Genomic DNA, 21459 nt, shown 5'->3' with positions numbered 1-21459 from the left:
TCCCACATTGTAGGCAGATGCTTTACTGTCTGAGCCACCAGGGAAGCTTTTTAAATGAGAAAAGCAAGTAGCAAATGATCACCCTGGTTACAAGCATATTAATGTTTCCAAATCATTCAGTTTGATTAAATGATATTGTCCTGCCCCGGTCTCATCTATGGGATATCATATAAATAACTAGGACAAATAAGTGATAAAAGTTCACTCAACTCACTCAGTGGATAAATGGTAGTTATTAAATGCCTTAATATGGGATTGCACTGTTCCCTTGAAATATTTTTTAAATAGTGCAGATCTTGTGCCTGCTTATGTAAAAGTGTATAAACATTATAGTTTGTTTAATGCATATATATGTATATATAACCAACCCATAATTAATTGTTCCTTAATGAGAAAGATGTGAGTACTATCTGAAGACACATATTCAGTCTAAAAATGATTTAGATTTTTTTTTTTAGTATGTGTTTTTGTACTAGGTTATTACAATGTCTGAAGTTCTAGGAATTCACTTTCCTTCAATTAATGAGACAGATACTATAAATTCCTGATTCATGAAAAGCAAAAAAGCATTCCAGTATTTATCTGTGCTCAGCTGTTCCTTTTATTCTTCCCAAGTGGGACCAGGCAGTACATAGTGTCTCAGATTGACGTAAACAGTCTGGCTGTGAACAACGCCACCTTCCGAATATTCAAAATAATTCCCCAGAGTTTGTCTAAGTAAAAATAGAAGAAAGCATTTATGTCAGCAGAGCAAATGCAAGAACAAGCAGCTATGATGAACTTGAAAGCCATTAACCTTCAGTATAAGCAAGCAGCGATTCTCACTAGGAAAATGTTAATTGTCTTTTGGGGAGAAAACAGAGCATGATTATGCCTTAGTTTATCAGTAGCATAAAATTTTTTTCAGAGCTACTTGTGATACAAATTGACATCTGTTACCCTCTTGTGTAGATAAAGTCAGCTTTGTAATAACTCACCTAACTTAGCTTTGAAAGGATGACCTTTTACCAGGACTTCCTCAGTTTAGTTAGTTGGTTGCTGATAGAAATAGGTTGGTGGGCACAGATAAACAGAGCTGAGCTTGCTGTTTCCCTTTCCTTGCTCCACTAACGTCCCCAGTCAAAGCGTGTTGCACACGTTCTACGTTCTCATGTTTCTCTACTGGGATCCCCCTCAGGGAAGAACAGGCTGACCACCTGCAAGGAGTACGGTCAGCGGACAGCATCCCATTGTCAGCTCCTTCAGGGTCAGCCTCAGCTGAGGAGAGCCTTGATTGGAGATATAGGTGGGACATCTCTTTGTCATATAGCAACCAAATGATATTTACCTGAGGAAAGGATGTTTGTCTTAACATTCAAACAAATTGGTGTAATTTCCACTTCAGTATTCTTGCCTTGAGAACCCCATGAACAGTAAGAAAAGGCAAAAAGACAGGGCCTGAAAGATGAACTCCACAGGTCGGTAGGTGCCCAATATGCTACTGGAGATCAGTGGAGAAATAACTCCAGAAAGAATGAAGAAACGGAGCCAAAGCAAAACCAACACCCAGCTGTGGATGTGACTGGTGATGGAAGTCAAGTCTGATGCTATACAGAACAATATTGCATAGGACCTAAATTCATGTTAGGTCCATGAATCAAGGCAAATTGAAAGTGGTCAAACAGGAGATGACAAGAGTAAGCATCGAAATTTTAGGAATCAGCAAACTAAAATGGAGTGGAATGGGTGAATTTAACTCAGATTATCATTATATCTAGTACTGTGGGCAAGAATCCCTTAGAAGAAATGGAGTAGCCATCCTAGCCACCAAGAGTTTAAAATGCAGTACTTGGATGCAATCTCAAAAACGACAGATGATCTCTGTTCATTTCCAAGGCAAAGCATTCAATATCACAGTAATCCAAGTCTATGCCCCAACCAGTAACGCTGAAGAAGCTGAAGTTGGATGGTTTTATGAAGACCTGCAAGACCTGCTAGAACTAACACCAAAAAAAAGATGTCCTTTTCATTATAGGGGACTGGAATGCAAAAGTAGGAAGTCAAGAAATAGCTGGAGTAACAGGCAAATTTGGCCTTGGAGTACAGGGCAAAGGCTAATAGAGTTTTGCCAAGAGAATGCACTGGTCATAGCAAACACCCTTTTCCAACAACACAGGAGAAGACTCTGCACATGGACATCAGCAGATGGTCAACACCAAAATCAGATTGATGATATTCTTTGCAGCCAAAGAAGGAGAAACTATATAGTCAGCAGAAACAAGACCAGGAGGTGGCTGTGGCTCGGATCATGAACACCTTACTGTGAAATTCAGACTTAAACTGAAGAAAGTGGATAAAACCACTAGACCATTCAGGTATGACCTAAATACAATCCCTTACAATTATACAATGGAAGTGAGAAATAGATTCAAGGGACTAGCTCTGATAGACAGAGTGTCTGAAGAACTATGGATGGAGGTTCATGACATTGTATAGGAAACAGGGATCAAGAAATCCCCAAGAAAAAGAAATGCAGAAAGGCGAAATGTTTGTCTGAAGAGGCCTGTTAAATAGCTGTGAAAAGAAGAGAAGCAAAAGGCAAAAGAGAAATGGAAAGATATACTCATTTGATTGCAGAGTTCCAAAGAATAGCAAGGAGAGATAAGAAAGCCTTCCTCAGTGATCAGTGCAAAGAAATAGAGGAAAACAATAGAATGGGAAAGACTAGAGATCTCAAGAAAATTAGAAATACCAAGGGAATATTTCATGGAAAGATGGGCACAATAAAGGACAGAAGTGTTATGGACCTACAGAAGCAGAAGATATTAAGAAGAGGTGGCAAGAATGCACAGAAGAACTGTACAAAAAAGATCTTCATGACCCAGATAACCACGATGGTGTGATCACTCACCTAGAGCCAGACATCCTGGAATGTGAAGTCAAGTGGGCCTTAGGAAGCATCACTATGAACAAAGCTAGTGGAGGTGATGGAATTTCAGTTGAGCTGTTTCAAATCCTAAAAGAAGATGGTGTGAAAGTGTTGCACTCAATATGCCAGCAAATTTGGAAAACTCAGCAGTGGCCACAGGACTGGAAAAGGTCAGTTTTTATTCCAATCCCAAAGAAATACAATGCCAAAGAATGCTTAAACTACCACAAGATTGCACTCATCTCACACGCTAACAAAGCGATGCTCAAAATTCTCCAAGCCAGGCTTGAACATTATGTGAACCGTGAACTTCCAGATGTACAAGCTAGATTTAGAAAAGGCAGAGGAACTAAAGATCAAATTGCCAACATCCCTTGGATCACTGAAAAAGCTAGAGAGGTCCAGAAAAACATGTATTTCTGCTTTACTGACTATGCATAAGCTTTTGACTGTGTGGATCACAACAAAGCAAGGAAAATTCTTAAAGAGATGGGAATACCAGACTGCCTGGCCTGCCTCCTGAGAAATCTGTATGCAGGTCAGGAAGCAACAGTTAGAACTGGACATGGAACAACAGACTGGTTCCAAATCAGGAAAGGATTATATCAAGGCTGTATATTTTCACCCTGCTTATTTAACTTATATGCAAAGTACATCATGAGAAAAGCTGGGTTGGATGAAGCACAAGCTGGAATCAAGATTGCTGGGAGAAATATCAATAACCTCATATTCTGATGACACCACCCTTATGGCAGAAAGTGAAGAAGAACTAAAAAGCCTCTTGATGAAAGTGAAAGAGGAGAGTGAAAAAGTTGGCTTAAAGCTCAACATTCAGAAAACTAAGATCATGGTATCACTTCATGGCAAACAGATGGGTAAGCAATGGAAACAGTGACAGACTTTTATTTTGGGGGCTCACTGCAACCATGAAATTACAAGATGCTTGCCCCCAGAAGAAAAGTTAGACCAACCTAGACAGCATGTTAAAAAGCAGAGACATTACTTTGCCAACAAAAGTCCATCTAGTCAAGGCTATGCTTTTTCCAGTAGTAATGTATGAATGTGAGAGTTGGACTATAAAGACAGCTGAGTGCCGGACAATTGATGATTTTGAACTGTGGTGTTGGAGAAGACTCTTGAGGATCCCTTGGACAGCAAGGGGATCCAACCAGTCCATCTTAAAGAAATGAGTCCTGAATATTCGTTGGAAGGACTGATGCTGAAGCTGAAACTCCAGTACTTTGGCCACCTGATGTGAAGAACTGACTCATTGGCAAAGACCCTGATGCTGGGAAAGATTGAAGGCAGAAGGGGATGACAGATGATAAGATGGTTTTATGGCACACCGACTCAATGGACATGAGTTTGAATAAACTCCAGGAGTTGGTGACAGACAGGGAGGCCTAGCATGCTGCACTCCATGGGGCTGCAAAGAGTCAGACATGACTGAGCAACTGAACTGAACCAATTAACAGAACAAAGGGGAAAAAAACCATACGATCATCTCAATAAATAAAAAATCAGCCATGAGACAAAATTCAAAAACCATCCATGTTGAAAACTCTCAGAAAACTAGAAATAGAAGGAATTTTCTTCCCTCTGATAAAGGGCATCTGAGAAAAACCTACAGCTAACATCTCGTTTCCAGTCTGAGTGTTTTTCTTCTAACAACAAGAATATAAGTAGGGATTCCTACTTTTACCCCTTCCATTGAAAATAGAAGTCGAGTATTAAGCCAATACAGTAAGACCAGAAAGAAAGTAAATGAAGTACAAATCACAGATGACATTACATAGTATATTATGAAAGGAAATTTTAACAGCTTTCAAATTATTTGCCTGGAGAATAATGTTTTAAGAAATGGGTGAGAAAAAGAAGTTTTAAATCTGTTCTCTTCAGGTTATAGACAAGAGTCTGCCTTACTTTGTGCATGGTTTTGATCTGACTTGTTGATAGAAAGGCAGATATTCACATCAGATTTCTTTTCTTCTCTGACCTAGTCCTATTGTCTCATTCACACTCACTTCTAGCCTCAATTGTGTATTAATGAGAACAACAGTTCCGTGTTAACTGATTTTTCATCCAACTTTGACATTTTGCCTGGAATATGTATGATTCTTATCCACCTCACATATATTTTACTATAACTTTTCTTGCTGAAGTTTTCAGTACATATATTTTACATTTTGAAAAATCAGCTGATAAAAGGATGTGTTTAGGATTTATAGGACATATTCTTCATAGTCTTAGGTATAAAAATATTTACTGTTGGTCCATTGGAAAACTAAAAGAGAAAGAATTCTGAGGCCTTAAAACTATGGACCTTTGATTCTTTAGGTCTCTATACAAATCTTGCAATGACTCCATAAACACCCAGTAATCTTTAAACTATCTTGACCCAAGTTTCTTAATTCATAACATCCTTATAGATATTTACCCTGCTTTATGTTCATCTCACCTGTATATGTATAATATTTCTTCACCTTAAAGTTACAAAGTAGCCTTCAGAGAATGAAGTTTAGGTAGGTCATTTTTCTAGCAGTCTACGTTTTCAGGGTTTCCAGAGATACTTCTAAGCTTAATTGATATGTTCTACATGCTTATAAGCAACTTGAGATGCAAAAGCATGCCTAGACCAGGGGATTGCACAAAGTACAAATGTGTGTGCTAAGTCATGTCCGACTCTTTGCACCCCCATGGACTGTTACCTGCCAGGCTCCTCTGTCCACGGGATTTCCCAGGCAAGAATACTGGAGTGGGTTGCCACTTCCTTCTTCAGGGACTCTTCCTGACCTGGGAATCAAACCCATATCTCTTGGGTTTCCTGCATTGGCGGGCAGATTCTTTACTACTGAACCACCAGGGAAGCCTTTTACCACTGAGTCACCAGGCAGGCCCACAAAGTACAATCCCGCAGACCAGATCCAGTTCACTGCCTTTTTTTGTAAACAAGGTTTTGTAGAAATTCACAATACAATGGCAGAACTGAATAGTTGTGACAGAGACAGTATGGCCCACAGAGCTGAAAAAATTTACTCTCTGACTTTTGACAGAAAAAATCACCCATCCTTTGCCAGACAATCTCCAGCTTTCTCACCGTAGAAGAAAGCTGCTGAGTTGTGCAACTGTTCTTTCATTCAACTAATATTTCTTGAAGGCCCACATGTGCCAGCAAAGTATCGTTTGGAAACCCCCTTGGCACATGTGGTTTGGCAGATATGTTAATACCTGAATCCCAGACTCCTTTCTTTGCTCCGTTCTCTCCTAATGAGGAATCCACACTTCACTGGACCCACATGGAGTGTGCTTGACAACCAGAACCCAGATGCCTCCCAGGTGAGGAATGTGTTTGTCTGAGCTGCAGCTAAATCTTCCAGTCTGCTGGCTGTTCACCCCTGACCTTGCAGCCAGGTGCTGAGATCTTGAGATGTGGGTGAGGAGTCCAATCATCCATAAACACCACTCCTTTTGGGTCACGAGGAACAGTCTCGAATGCGTTCAGAAATCAATTCCCAGTGTGCTGTGTTTGTTTGCAAAGTTTCTGTTGCCATGGTTAAAAATACCAAAATCATTACTTCATTTCTGACAATAAATTGCTAAGGGATGAACTATGTAAATCAAGAGATTTTTGGAGAATTTCCATATGACAATTGGGGGCTTACACTGAAGTTCAAGGCTTGGTGCTTTCAGAGCCAGTGCTGCCCTTGAGATAATAGTGGATTAATCCTGCCTGAGGGAGAAAGAATTCACGTTGCAGCCTGAGCCAGACTGGCTAATCAGATGTCAGTTCCTGAGGATTCTTTCTCTGCACTGTCTCTTACTGGCTTCCACCTCTGCCCTCCCATTGCCTCTCTGCTTGCTTTGGCCTTTATTGGCTCTCCTAATTCAGGGCCACAGAAGTTCACTGCCCTCCAGGTCCTGTGCTCACATGCTACTGGCTGCCCTGCAAACCACAGCCAGGTGGAGCTAAGCCCAGAACCGGACTTCAATCTCTTGTCCCCAGTTCAATGCTTTTTCCCTGCGTCCCACAGCTGCCTTCGGTAGGGCTCTTCCCAGAGTTCTCATCCACTGCTGATTTTTCTTTGTTTCTGAAGGCTGGACAAAATCCAGTTTAGCAACTGACACTGCTGACGGCTACTTAACCTACAGGGATCATAATAGTATGATGCTTCCATCCCTACCTATACAGAAAATGACAAAAAATGACTGATTTCCCCCTTAATTAGAAAAGAGGCCAGGTGTGTTTCTATTTTTTCTCTTATTCATAAAATAATCCTGCAGAGTTTTAGATTCTCTCTCAGTTCTCAATTTCACCAGCCCGTGACTTGGTGGATCTGCACATTCGTGGCTGGAAAACCATGCCATCCTTGCATTTCTCTCTGACTCCCACATATCAGTGGCATGACTGCCTGGCACCTGCTTGCCAGCCATGGTTGTTTAGCCCTCACGCAGTGGTGGCACTTCAGACACCCAAAATACAGAGTATAGGACCTGAGAGCTAAAGTCAGTTAGAGTCATTGTGAGGCAAAAGAGAAGCGTTAAAAAAAAAAAATCCAGCCAAGTAAATTTGATTATTTAATTGGCTTTATTGGGCTTCCCAGGTGGGGCTAGTGGTAAAGAACCAGCCTGCCAGTGCCACAGATGGTAAGAGACCAGGGTTCGATCCCTGGGTGGGGAAGATCCCCTGGAGGAGGGCAGGGCAACCCACTCCAGTATTCTTGCCTGGAGAATTCCCTGGACAGAGGAGCCTGGTGGGTTACAGTCCATAGGGTCGCAAAGAGCTGGACACGACTCAAGCGACTTATCACAGCATGCGTTCAGCAATTTATGAATCACAGCATCCTATGCAGTGACTAGAATGGCACTCCAAAGACTTGTGCGAAATGGAAGTTTTATTTTTTTATTAGAGGACAGTTGCTTTACAATTTGTGTTCGTTTCTACTGTACAACAAAGTGTACATGTTTGTACATGTATGCATATGTGTGTACATATGTGTGTGTACGTGTGTGTGTCTATATATATATCCCCTCCCTCTTGGACCTCCCTCTCACCCCCCGTCCCACCCTTCTAGGTCATCGCAGAGCACTGATCTGAGCTCCCGGTGCTATTCAGCAGCTCCCCACTAGCTGTCTATTTCATACATGGTAGTGTATGCGTGTCAGTCCTACTCTCCCAGTGTGCCCACCCTCCCCTTCCTCTGCGGCAACCACATGTACAGGAACAAGTGTGGGGCAAGGGAACTATTAACCAAAGAAAGCACTATGTTGAAGCCAGGATACCTTTTGAGGTAGAAGGGATTTGCATGGGTTTTACCATTGTAGATCACCTCTTCTTCTGGAGGATGAAGAGGGCTCCTGTGACAAATTACCTCAGAGGGGCTGACCAGAAATTTCCAGACTGGTGATTGAGATTACATTTCTGGGGAAGGTCAAAACTGCAGTTAAGTCAGGTTTTAAGTCTAGGCTTTAGCCACCAGTGATGCCACTTTGGGCCTTCTCTTTATTTGAGGGAAGATGATGACAGAAAAAGGCACCCTGTACTATCCCAATTAGTGCTCAAGAAATGGGCTTGGGAGCTGGGCATACATGGGCATGAATGCCTCCACTTTAACTGTGAGTTCCTGGACAAGTACTTAATCTCCCCTTGCCTTGGGTTTCCTCCTCTGTGAGACCCCAGTGGTATCTCCCACCCAGAAGGGATGTATGGATCAAATCAGGTCTTGAATATCTAAGGTGCTTGTTCAGTATTGGATCAACATACTTTGTTTTTCTAAGGGTGGAAATATTTGGAAAAAGACTGTGAAGAAGGGTCTACTGAAGGTACACATAGCCTGCTAGTGTGCCAGAGGATATAATGTGATTTTACCTCAGATATCAGCAAACCAGGTTATCCTGGTGACACAAGTGAATTGCATTCCCCTAAGCCACAGAGTGACCACCCAAGTGAGTCATTTTCCCCTCCCATTACCACTCAGAGGAGGGCACAGGAAGAAGACCCATGAGCTGTTTGTTCTCACAGTGCCTCTGGGATGAGCCGCAAAATAGTCATTGACCGCAGAAACATTTTATTGCTACCACATATAAACAGCATTTGGTCCCTGGCTCCATGCAAACATTCACCATGATTTTATATATTATCTGCTATTCAAACAGCAGAGAATGTGGAATTGCAATATTAGGTTTCATAAATTAATGCTAATCATAATTATCATTGTAGTTAATAATAACATTCAGTTCAATTCAGTTGCTCAGTCGTGTGCGACCCCATGAATCACAGCACGCCAGGCCTCCCTGTCCATCACCAACTCCCAGAGTTCACTCAAACTCACGTCCATTGAGTCGGTGATTCCATCCAGCCATCTCATCCTCTGTTGTCCCCTTCTCCTCCTGCCCCCAATCCCTCCCAGCATCAGAGTCTTTTCCAATGAGTCAACTCTTCACATGATGTTAGTAATATATTAATGAGTTTCTTGGGTAGCTCAGATGGTAAAGACTCTGCCTACAATGTGGGAGACCTGGGTTCAATCCCTGGACTGATGAATTTTCATTACAATACAATCATGATTAATAATTTCATAAATTAATGTGAAAATGTCATCTAATTTTTGGCAAGCAAAGCTTCTGTTGTATACTTAATATCTCTGCCTACATATTACATGAGGCTGAGTGCATGATGTCCCTACAGAGTCCTGGAACAGCACTCAAAACAGGGCTGTGACTGTGCTTATTCTTGTTAATGCACTAGCCAGTATATTAATTCAATGTTTATTCTTATTTTTAGTACATATTATAGTGAGCATACACACACACACGTCTTCAGAGCATGGGTTCATTTTTTAGGATGAGCCAGTGTGTGTGTGTGTGTGTGTGTGTGTGTGTGCGCACACACATGCGTGTATGTACGCATGCTCAGTCATATCCACCTCTTTGCAACCCCATGGAATATAGCCCACCGGGCTCCTCTTGTCCATGGCATTTTCCAGGCAAGAATACTGGAGTGGGTTGCCATTTCCTTCTCTAGGGGATCTTCCTGACCCAGGGATCGAACCCGTGTCTCTTGTGTCTCCTGCACTGACAAGCAGGTTCTTTTTTTTTGGCAAGCAGGTTCTTTACCACTGCACCACCTGGGAAGTTCAAGATGAGCCAGTATATCTAAGATAATATTCACTCTTGAGATTCTAAATGTCTGTTCCTATTATTCCTTAATGGAGACTGCCAGCCATGTCAGGGAAGACTATTTTATAATGTAAAAGAATAATAATTTTTAAAATATAGGACAAAAAGCAAACTGGTTCCCTCTATCCTTAGGATCGCTACCCAAAATCCTAGCATGGGTATTTAGGTGAATGACTTAGTAATAACCAACAGATTATGTTTGAGAGACTTGGGAGATAAAATAACATGCAGGATAATTTTCAGATCAGTTTCTTTCAAGCAGCAATTTGGAGTTCAAGGCATGCCCAGGCCTAATTTACAAATTTCAAGAGTACAGATCCAGTCTGTGGCCTAACCAGCCTGCTAACCAAGGCTTCTCAAAAAATATTTTTAAAGTCAATTCATTAGGTACAAACCCAAACATGTTGGAATTATAAGGGTTTTTATTGGGGTAGAGGAGTTAGAGAAAACTATTTTTAAAACCCACAGAATTTACACATGAATATTGGTAAAAAAAAAAAAAATAGTCAATCGCTGTAGATGAAATCCTTCTGGCAAGACAATAACCCCCAGGCAGGCAGTGCAGGGTGGGCAGCATAAAAAATTAATACAAAGCCACGATCAAAAAATCAAACACTAAATCTTCAGAGAAAAAAATCACAAACGATGAATGCAGTAGGGCTTTAGATATTTTTTTCTATATGCAGATGGGAGAAGCCAATCAAAATGTCTAGGCACAAAAACACCAGTATCCTTGTTCTTAAAAAAAAAAAAAATACAACGCACATTATCACTGACAATTCTATGAAGCTTCTGTGAAGAATGTTTATCACATTTTAGCTATCTATTTATTCTGTCATTATCTCTGCTCACAGGGGTCAAGCAAGTCCCACTGCCTTCTGGTACTGGTAGAAATGTATCAATGGATTCTTCTCACCCCACAAAAAAACCAGGTAAGGAATAAGAGGCTGACTCCCTCACTCAGTTCTGCTGTGAAACTTGTAGCTGCAAGTTATATGTGCTGCCACAAAACAAGTAGCACGCTCACAGTCCCCAAAGCATCAGATCTATGCTAACAGTACCTGCGTATTGCTAGATAAACATACTAAAGTATTTGGGAAAATGAAAAGTGCCTTGTGCACAAATTGAATATTAATAGGAACCTCTAATGAGGAACTGATTTAATAATTACTTCACATAATATCCCGAGGGGCCACAGTGAATCAAATGCTGAAAAGTAACTGTGGATTCTAGTTTTCATCATATACAAGTTTTCCTCTTATGTAGTTTATTATAATCTCCTTTTGGCAGAAATGATTTATGTTTCTACTTTGAGGCTGTTCTCTATATAATAGGCCAAAATTAAGTGGTAATATCTTTGCATTGAATAAGAGCTCTGTGCTTTGTAGAAGGATGCTGTGAAACCTACTCTGATGTATTAATGTCTAAGTGAGACATCTCTACTGTATCATCACGACTCACTCCTCCTTTCCCCCAGCATATGCACACTCATGCACGCACGTGTACAATTCCTAATATCCCAGGAAATACTTAAAGTCACAGAGCATTTTCTCGGATTGTCAATTTTGCTTGAAGGTTATTAAACCAATACATTATACAAAGAAAGAGATGAATTTTTAAGCTTATAACACAGGACTTCAAATAAACTTTGAGTTAAGGTGGACTGCATCAGGAACTTTAGCCTGGTCGGCCTTTGTGCAGATTATGAAAAGATTTCTCTCCTCTCTGCCCTTTAGGCAAATCTTTCAGAAAAATGTGCCTTTCCTCTGGGTTGGCGCCCTTGCATGAAGGCTCATGGGTGGGTGAGACAGCAGAGTGGGTGTGAAATTTTGCCTCCCACTTACAGTTCCCAGGCCAGGTGCTCTTGTGTGGTGACTCTGATCTGCATGGGCACAGGCTTATTGCTTCTGCCAGTAGGGCTACTTTGTTGTAATCATTTGAGAAGTTCTAAAAGCGTTGGTTTAATTATAATTATGTAATATAGTTGGAGGATGGAGTGGAACACCTACTAAAGGAGAAATTATATGCTTTACTCAAAGCTAAGATGGTGCAAGAATTGTAGTCTGCAAAGCAAGGCAATTGGAGACAGTGAAACTCAGAAATGCTACTGTTGACTCTATACAAGAAGCAAAAGATGTTAAATTCTGTGCATTTGTACAGCCTTTCAAAGGGCAGGTTTACTGATATATTTTTATCCATAATTAGAGAATATTTTCCCCATTAACTCGTGTGCTTTATTATCCCTGGGTATATTACAAGCACTAATTTAGAAGAACATTAGAAAGTATTTCTCACAGGCACTTTTCCATAGAATCTATTCTCTGTCACCCAACAGCTACTTGTCAAATATTGTATCTAAAAAAAAAAATGTGATTTTGTAGAGTGAATCTTTATGACCACTTTATCTGTAATATTATCTCTTAGCCATAATCCCAGGTACTCGTCGCCCACTCTTGCCACCCAGACCCATGCCCCCACGAAGAAAGCCTTTACCACCCAACAATGTCACTGGAAAGCCAGGAAGTGCAGGTATGTCAGTCACATACCTTCCTTATCCCTCCTTGATTTCAGTTTTACTGGTCAACCACCAGCCCTTCTTGGTGTGCTAGCTCAAGCAACAGACAGCCCTTGGCATGTGTTGGCCCCAAAGACCAGACACTGTCAGTTACAACTTTAAGGACTCCTGTCCTGATTCTGGGTGGGTGGGGTGACAGCCACCATCCTTGTCCATCTAGGTCAGTTTGCTTCTTAGATGCTGGGTGCTTGGTGCTGAGATGGAAGCAGTCACAAGCTCTTCAACAAATGGATTATTTGGGGCTAGATGTTTTGTGCTGCCAACCCACCAGGGGTAATGGAAAATGTCCTCCACTTAACATTCTGTCTCTTGAGATAAAATCCTTTACATCTTCTTGATAGCTCCCCTGTCCACCAGCCTTCATGCTGACCTCAGTATTATGGTTCCAGGGGAAAGACTGGAGGCTGGAATACTCAGGGTGACTGAGCAGGTCTAGTCTATGCAACAAGGCAGACTGCCTCTCACCTCTAGACTGTGCCATGTTTGTCTTCTTCCCATAGAATGACCTCTCCCAGTCACCTGGGACACTTGTACTTCATCCTTGTCTTAAAGAAGCCTCCTATAGCTCCCCAAAGTAGACTTCACACTGCTTCTCTGTCCTATTTGTCCTTGAAACATACCTCTGTTAGAGCAAACCTCTGTTTTATACCTACTTGTTCATGTCCTTGTCTTCCCCTACTAGATCATGAGCTCTGTGATGACAGATGACACTTTCTCTGAATTCCCAGAACCAAATCCAGTCCTTACTGAGTGAATCCAGTAATCATTGAGTGAATATCTGAGTGAAATTAAGAATCAGTGAGCCCAGTTCAGAGCAAAGCTTCATCTCACTCCTCTTAAAGGCTGTTCCACTGGACCGCCAGCAGATCATAGCATGTTATCCATCTTTCCCTTCCGCCCTCTTCCCTCATGTCTATCTCCTAAATATTCTGTAGAGGGAATCAGGATAACACTGTTAAGTACAACTGTGGAAGATGAAACTGATAAGGATTTATGAGAAAGGGCATGGATGTCACTCTTTTCACAGGATGAAAGGAGGATGTGGTGGAGAAGCTTCCATGATGTACTAGGGGACAGCGGCCTCTGGGTTGTTTTCCCATCAGCTAAAGGAGGAATCAGCCTACCATCCATGCTGATGGTGCCTGCTTGAGTCAAGGTCTAGGGACATGGCCCCAGTGAGGAGACCAGGTTTTCTTCATTAACTGTAACCTGGGGCAGCTGAGACTTGAGCTTCTATAGTTCAGGTCAGACTGAAAGTGATGCTCCAGTGTCCTCCATGGAAGAATTAGGGGAACCTCCCTCCACAGAGCTCTCCTGAAAGGCTGTCTTCAGCTGCAGCTCCACGGCCCTGGTTCCTGCCACGTAAAACCTTGTTCACTCCCATCAATGAGTGTAGCTTTGATATAACTCATCCAGCCTGTGGGATGATATAAACACATCCCACTTCTGAGATTAACGCTAGTGCCCTCCCCTCCCTTTGCTATCTATCTCTAATTCAAAAGAAATGTCTACATTGAGGAGAGAAAGTGAAAGTGTTAGTTGCTCATTTGTGTCCTACTCCTTGTGATCCCATGGACTATAGCCGGCCAGGCTCCTCTGTCCATGGAATTCTCCAGGCAAGAATACTGGAGTGGGTTGCCATTCCCTTCTCCAGGGGATCTTCCTGACCCAGGAATTGAACCCAGGTCTCCTGCATTGCAGGCAGATTCTTTACAAACTGAGCCACCAGGGCAGCCCTACACTGAGGAGCCAAACACAAATGAGATCAGTTGTAACATCTGGCCTGATGACCAGCAAAGAAAGTGCATTTGGAATTTGAGAAATCAGTTCAGTGTTCTGGGAGTTCTCTGAAAACATGCCTTCTCACACATGTGCCTCTGAGCACAGTCTTAGGCTCCCATGAGGCATCTCCCCCTGTCCCCCATCTCCAGATCTACTGAGGCCTCTCAGTCCCGCTGTCCTTGCCAGGATGAAAATATCATCCAAGCATTTCCACTCAAAAAAGCTCCTGCTGGCAGCAGTGCAGCATCTCATGGTTTTCACTCATCCTCTCACTGGGGCCCACTCCCACCAGGACCAGGAGCCCATCACCCATGATTCCATGCTGGGCCACAGTCCTTACATCAGTCCTTACTCTTTGACTCTCTATCACCTGAGAACAATTCCTTTTCCCTGAAGACTAGAAAACCTAAGCTAGCCTCCACTCTATGACAGATTGTAGCTCAGACAGTAAAGAATCTGCCTGCGATGCAGGAGACCTGGGTTCAATCCCTGGGTCGGGAAGATCCCCTGGAGTAGGGAATGGCTACCCACTCCAGCATTCTTGCCTGGAGAATCCCTTGGACAGAGGAGTGCTGGGCTACAGCCCATAGCATCACAGAGAGTCGGACACAACTGAGCGACTAGCACTACTACTCTTTTCTACCCATATTTGCATAGACCTTGGGATGGATCCTATTTGGGAGACCTACATGTGTTTTTAGAGCAGAGGAGACATTGTTGAATACAGCATCTCAGAGTAACACTGGTCTGGCCACTAGGCCAGAATCACAGTCATTACCTTATAAACATTGCTCTTCTTCCCCCCGCCATCTCCCATGCCTATCATTTAATCTATAGTCTGGCCACTCCATCCTCTTGATGTCTTTCATGTAAAACCCCTTCCATCCAGTCTCACTGCTTCTCACATAGTTCTCCTCTGTCCTTGCCTACACAACTGCTTTAGTTCTTGATTTCTCTGTCTGCCACCAGCCTTGCAGCCTAACTGTTCACTCTCTCCTTATCTGATCATGATACTTCCCTAGCGAAAAATTTTTAATGGGCCCTTGTCACCTAAAAATAATATCTAAATCCATGGTATGCAAGGCCCTCCATGAACTGCCCTTCCCTGCCCACCCCCCGACTCTGCTCTCATTGCTTCCTGGCACTCTTGGCTCTCAGGTGTTCAAATTCAACATGCCTCATGACTTTATGCTTCCCTGACTGTGTTCTCCTGTAAACTCTACCTAGAATACAGCTTTCCTGCCTACCTGCTGATCACTTTTCCTCTTTATTAGGACACCCTCTAGGAAGGCATTTCTATCTTCCCCCCAGCACCCATCATCTTTCCCCACAGACTTGTCTTCTCTGAAACCTTGTCTTATGCTTCCACAACATTTATAATGCTTCAGTATAATTTGGCTTACACATGTCTCCCAATCAATCAAGGACACCAGGTCTTATTTTCTCTCTAATCCTGGCATATAGTGCCAAGTCACATGGTAAGTCCTTAATAAATATTTGTTGAATAGGTAAATAGGGAACTCTGCAGGGCTCCCTACAAAACCTGACTCCTTTGGCTCTGCATTATAGGAATTATTTCATCAGACCGAGTAACTTCCCCACCCTTGAGGGCAACACTCAGACCTACAGAAGCCCCCTTGGAGAGAATGGAGACAGATAAAAAGCAACCAACAGCTCCTGCCTCGGGAGAAGATCTTGGTGAGTATGTCAGTCAAGTTCCACTGGATGCTTAGCCACAAAGTCCCAGAGGATTTCAAATTAGGGAGAAAAGAGTCCCAGTTTGGATCAATACATTTTACTCAATTTTATGATTGATAGGGACATTTTAATTTAAAATTACACTTACTTCTAATGACTTACTGTGGAATGTGCTCCTTTCCTTTGCAGACACAGAAGGAAGTGCCAAGATCTTTAATAAAGTCTTCCTCAAAAGATCCAGATTATCCAGTCCTTATTCCTAAATCACATGTCTTTCCTAATCACACATAACTTAATATATGAATGCATATTAGCTACTTGGTTGTAATCTTTGGTCATGGTGGTTTGCTCACTAAGTCGTATCTGACTCTTGCAACCCCATGGATTCTAGCCTGCCAGGCTCATCTGTCCATGGGATTCTCCAGTCAAGAATACTGGAGTTGGTTGCCATTTCCTTCACCAGGGGATCTTCCTGACCTGGGAATAGAACCCTGTATCTCCTGCATTGTAGGCAGATTCTTTACCACCTGACCTACAAGAGAAGCACAGTTGTAATCTTTAAATCATTTATTACTCTTCAGAACACCTACAGCAGGACACAGTTAAAGGCCTTGAAATGTGAATAATATGGATTATAATAATATGGAGATCAAAGTTGCAAGCAATTGACCAGGAGGCATTATAAATATTTATAGCCTTCACTACTTTTTCATTGTATCATCCATCCTCAGATAACATGACTGACTTTAGCTCAAGTCCAACAAGAGAAACTGATCCTCTTGGGAAGCCCAGATTCAAAGGTACGTATGATCGGCTACAAATCTTACTTTTAAGAAATCTGTCTTTGTTGGGTATATTAGTCAACTGTTGCTGTGTAGTAACTACAAAATCTTAGTGGCATATTCTTTTTTAATATTTATGCTTTTACTTATTTATTTTTGGCTGTGTTGGGTATTCTTTGCTGCACGAGCTTTTCTCTAGTTACGGCAAGCAGAGGCTACTGTCTAGTCTGAGTGAAAGAGCTTCTCATTGCAGTGGCTCTGCTTGTTGCAGAGATTGGCTTTAAAGGCACACAGGCTTCAGTGGTTGTGCCTCCTGGGCCCTAGAGCACAGACTTGGTAGTCATGGGGCATGAGCTTAGTTGCCCCATGGCATGTGGTATCTTCCTGGATCAGGGTTTGAACCTGTGTCCCCTACATTGGCAGGCAGATTCTTTACCACTAAGCCATCAGGGAAGCCTAGTAGCATACCCTAAAAAGGATATATTTCTCATGTGTCTACAAGTCACATGGAGGTCAGCTGATTTAGGATTTGCTTAGCCGGGTGATTCTGTTTCTAGCAGCAGGTACAGCTGGGTCTCTTAAGGTTAGGCTAAGGTCTGCTCCACATCTAACAGTGACCCAGAGGAAGCCGTTCTCCTAACAATACAAGTAAAGAGAGGAGTCCAGATATACGACAACATTTCAACCGCCTTGTGTTATACCTGCCAATATTCAACGCCAAAAGAAAGTCACAGAGCTAAGCTCAAATTGAAGATAGGGGAAATATACTCTTTCCATGAATACAGAGAATATTTTTGAACAGTAATCTAATCTACCAAAGTAAAAGATATTATATGATATAGACCAGTGTTTCCTTTTATGATCTGTTTTTCTGAAGTATAAAATTTGATACATTTTAATATATGTATATATTCATGTAACCATCATCATAATCAAGATGATGAGTATGTGCAACACCTCAAAGTTTCATCATGTATCTTTATAATCCCTCCTCTCCACTTCTCCCACCTAACCTCTAGTCTCAAGGTAACTATATTATAGATTGTTGCTGTAGTTTTTCAGTCACCAACTCATGTCCAGCTCTTTGTGACCCCATGGATTACAGCATGCCAGGCTTCCCTGTCCTTCACTATCTCCTGGAGTTTGCTCAAACTCATGTCCATCGAGTCAGTGATGCCATCCAACCATCTAATCCTCTGTCGTCCCCCTCTCCTCCTGACCTCAATCTTTCCCAGCATCAGGATATTTTCCAATGAGTTGGCTCTTCACATCAGGTGACCAAAATATTGGAGCTTCAGAAGCAGTCCTTCCAATGAATATTCAGGGTTGATTGCCTTTAGGATTGACTCGTTTGATCTCTTTACTGTCTGAGGGATTCTCAAAATTCTTCTCCAGCACTGTAATTCAAAAGCATTAATTCTTTGGCACTCAGCCTTCTTTATAGCCAACTCTTACATCCATACATGATCACTGGAAAAACCATAGCTTTAACTAGATGGATCTTTGTCAGCAAAGTAATATCTCTGCTTTTTAATATGCTGTCTAGGTTTGTCATAACTTTTCTTCCAAGGAGCAAGCATCTTTTAATTTCATGGCTGTAATCACTGTCTGCAGTGATTTTGGAGCCCAAGAAAAGAAAATCTGTCACTGTTTCCACTTTTCCCCCATCTATTTGCCATGAAGTGTTGGGTCCAAAGTCATGATCTTAGTTTTTTGAATGCTGAATTTTAAGCCAGCTTTTTCACTCTTGTCTTTCACTTTCATCAAAAGTTCTTTAGTTTCTCTTCGCTTTTTGCCATTAGAGTGGTATCATCTGCATATCTGAGGTTGTTGATATTTCTTCCAGCAATCTTGATCCCAGCTTGTGATTCATCCAGCCTGACATTTCCCATAATGTACTCTGCATGAGTTAAATAACAGAGGGACAATATATGGCCTTGATGTACTGTTTTCTCAATTTTGAACCATTCCATTGTTCCATGTCCAGTTCTAATTGTTGGTCTTGACCCGCATATATATTTCTCAGGAGGCAGGTAAGGTCATTTGGTATTCCCATCTCTTGAAGAATTTTCCACAGTTTGTTGTGATCCACACAGTCAAAGGCTTCAGTGGTCAATGAAGCAGAAGTAGATATTTTTCTAGAATTTTCTTGCTTTTTCTGTGATCCAATGGATGATGGCAATTTGATCACTTGTTCCTCTTCCTTTTCTAAATCCAACTTATACATCTGGAAGTTCTTGGTTCACTTGTTGAAATCTAGTTTGAAGGATTTTGAGCATTACCTTGCTAGCATGTGAAATGAGCATAGTTGTATGGTAATGTGAAAATTCTCCAGCATTGCCTTTCTTTGGGATTGGAATGAAAACTGACCTTTTCCAGTCCTGTGGCCACTGCTGAGTTTTCCAGTTTTGCTGTCATATTGTGTGCAGCACTTTAACTGCATCATCTTTATAAACTAATATGCATTTTTGGAGTTTCACATAATAGAAAATAATATATTATGAACTTCCTTTCCGATTTCTTTTGCTTATCATAACTATTTGGTGATGCACCCATGTTGGTATATGTATCAACAGTCTATTCCTTTTTATTGCTTATGAGTATTCTATGCATAGATATATAATAATTTATTAAAACATCATGACATTTGGGGTGTTTCCAGCATTTTTACATTACCAGTAAAGTATGCTATTCTATGACCATTCAGGTACAAGTCTTGTGTGGACATATGTTTTCATTCTTTTTGGGCAAATTCCTATAAGGGGATGGCTAGATCATATGTAAGTGTATAGTTAACATTTTAAGGAACTGCCAAACTGTTTTTCACAGCAGTTGTCCTGTTTTGCCTTTCTGTCAGCAGTGTATGAGGGTTCCAGTTCGTCCACATCTTTTCTAACACTTAGTATGGTCAGCCTTTAAATTTAAACCCTTTTAAAAAGTATATAGTAGTATCTGTGACTTTATTTTGCATATCCCTAATGACTAAGGATGCTGAACATCTTTTCATGTCCTTATTTGGCATCTGTATATCCTTTTTGATATGTCTCTTTAAATTTTTAAAATATTTTTATTGTGTTGCTTATTTTCTTATTGTTGAGTTTTAAGAGTCTTTATATTTTCTGGGTTGAAGATCTTTTTCAGGTACATGTTTCACAAACATTTTCTCCCTGTGTGGCTTCTTTTTTAATTTTAATGAAGCTTGGTTTATGGATTCAGTTTTTTATAGATTGCATCTTTGGTGTTACATTTAAGAAATCTTTGACTAATCAGAGATCACAAAGAGCTCCTCTGTTTCCTTGTAGAAGGTTTCTACTTGTATATTTAAGTCTAGGATCCATTTTGAGTCAAATTGTGTGTATGATACAAGATATGAATGCAAGTTTATTTTCTTAAGGATATCAAACTGTTCCACCATATTTGTTGAAAAATTATTGTTCCTTCACTGAATTTAATTTGTACCTTTGTCAAAAACCAATGTCCATACATACATGGAACTATTTAGGTGTTCTCTAGTTGTTCCATTGATCTATTTAGCTACCTTTCCATCAATACCACAGTGTCTGGATCACTGTGGTTTTATGATAAGTGCTGCAATTGGGTTGTGTTAGTTCTCCAACATTGTTTTTATTTCTTTAAAGTTGTTTTGGTGGTTCTAGGTCCTTTTGGATTCCTAGCTAAATCTTTGGATGAATTTGTCAATGTCTAAAGAAAAATAGCCTGCTCATATTTTTATTAGAATTTCATTGAATCTGCAAGTCAATTAGAAAGCATTGACAGCTGAACACTATTGTCCTCCTACCTAGGAACATGGTATATCTCACCATTTATTTAGGTATTATTCATTTCTCTCACTAATGATTTTTAGTTTCAGTGAAATAAAACATAAAAGTAGCATTTTAAGTTTCAGTTTCCTATTGTTCATCACTAATGTATAGGAAAACAACTGATTTTTTTGTACAGTGACTTTATATTCTACTATCTTGCAAAGCTCTTTAGATTTTTTTGTAGATATGGTGGGTTTTCTATATACGGAACTATGTCATCTAAGAGGAAGGTTTTCCCTCCTCCTTTCCAACTTGAGTACCTTTTTTCTTGCTTTTCTATACTGGCTAGAACCTCCAGAAAAACACTGAATTGAAAGTGAGGACTGATATCTTTTTCTTATTCCTTATCTTATAGAAAAACCATTTAGTCTTTCACCATTAAGTATGTTGTTACCTGTGGTTTTTTTATAGATGTCCTTATTGAGTTGAGAAAGTTCTCTTCTATTCCTGCTCCAGTGAGAATTGTTACCAGAAATGAATGCTAGATTATGTCTAATGATTTTCTTGGCTTTACTGAGATACTTATAAGGTTTTTCTTTTCTTTTAGTGTGTTAATATGATAAAGTAATTGTTCTTGAATTGTAGATTAACTTTGCATTCCAGGGACAAATTCCCCTTGGTTATAGTGTATTCTCATTTAAATATATTGTTGATTTAATTCCCTAAAATTTTGTTTAGAATTGTATTCAGTGAGGATATTGGGCTGTTATTTTC

At 40.8% G+C, this 21459-nt stretch overlaps 1 protein-coding gene across 9 annotated transcripts in view; it reads left to right on the top strand.

Annotated features, from left to right (window-relative positions):
• Positions 1-21459, top strand: part of ABI3BP (ABI family member 3 binding protein) — a 291620-nt gene that overhangs the window by 234215 nt on the left and 35946 nt on the right. For all 9 annotated transcript variants that reach the window (XM_013974409.2, XM_013973792.2, XM_013974524.2 and 6 more), the window contains 4 exons: positions 10939-11016; positions 12509-12613; positions 16011-16139; positions 16871-16939. In XM_013974409.2, the coding sequence (XP_013829863.2) occupies positions 10939-11016; positions 12509-12613; positions 16011-16139; positions 16871-16939 (381 nt within the window). The remainder of the gene's footprint in view (positions 1-10938; positions 11017-12508; positions 12614-16010; positions 16140-16870; positions 16940-21459) is intronic.

Source organism: Capra hircus, chromosome 1, assembly GCF_001704415.2.
Source record: "Capra hircus breed San Clemente chromosome 1, ASM170441v1, whole genome shotgun sequence".
Taxonomy (NCBI): Eukaryota; Metazoa; Chordata; class Mammalia; order Artiodactyla; family Bovidae; genus Capra; species Capra hircus.
The sequence above is the reverse complement of the archived record's forward strand: the minus strand, read 5'-3'. Positions and strand labels throughout refer to the sequence as shown.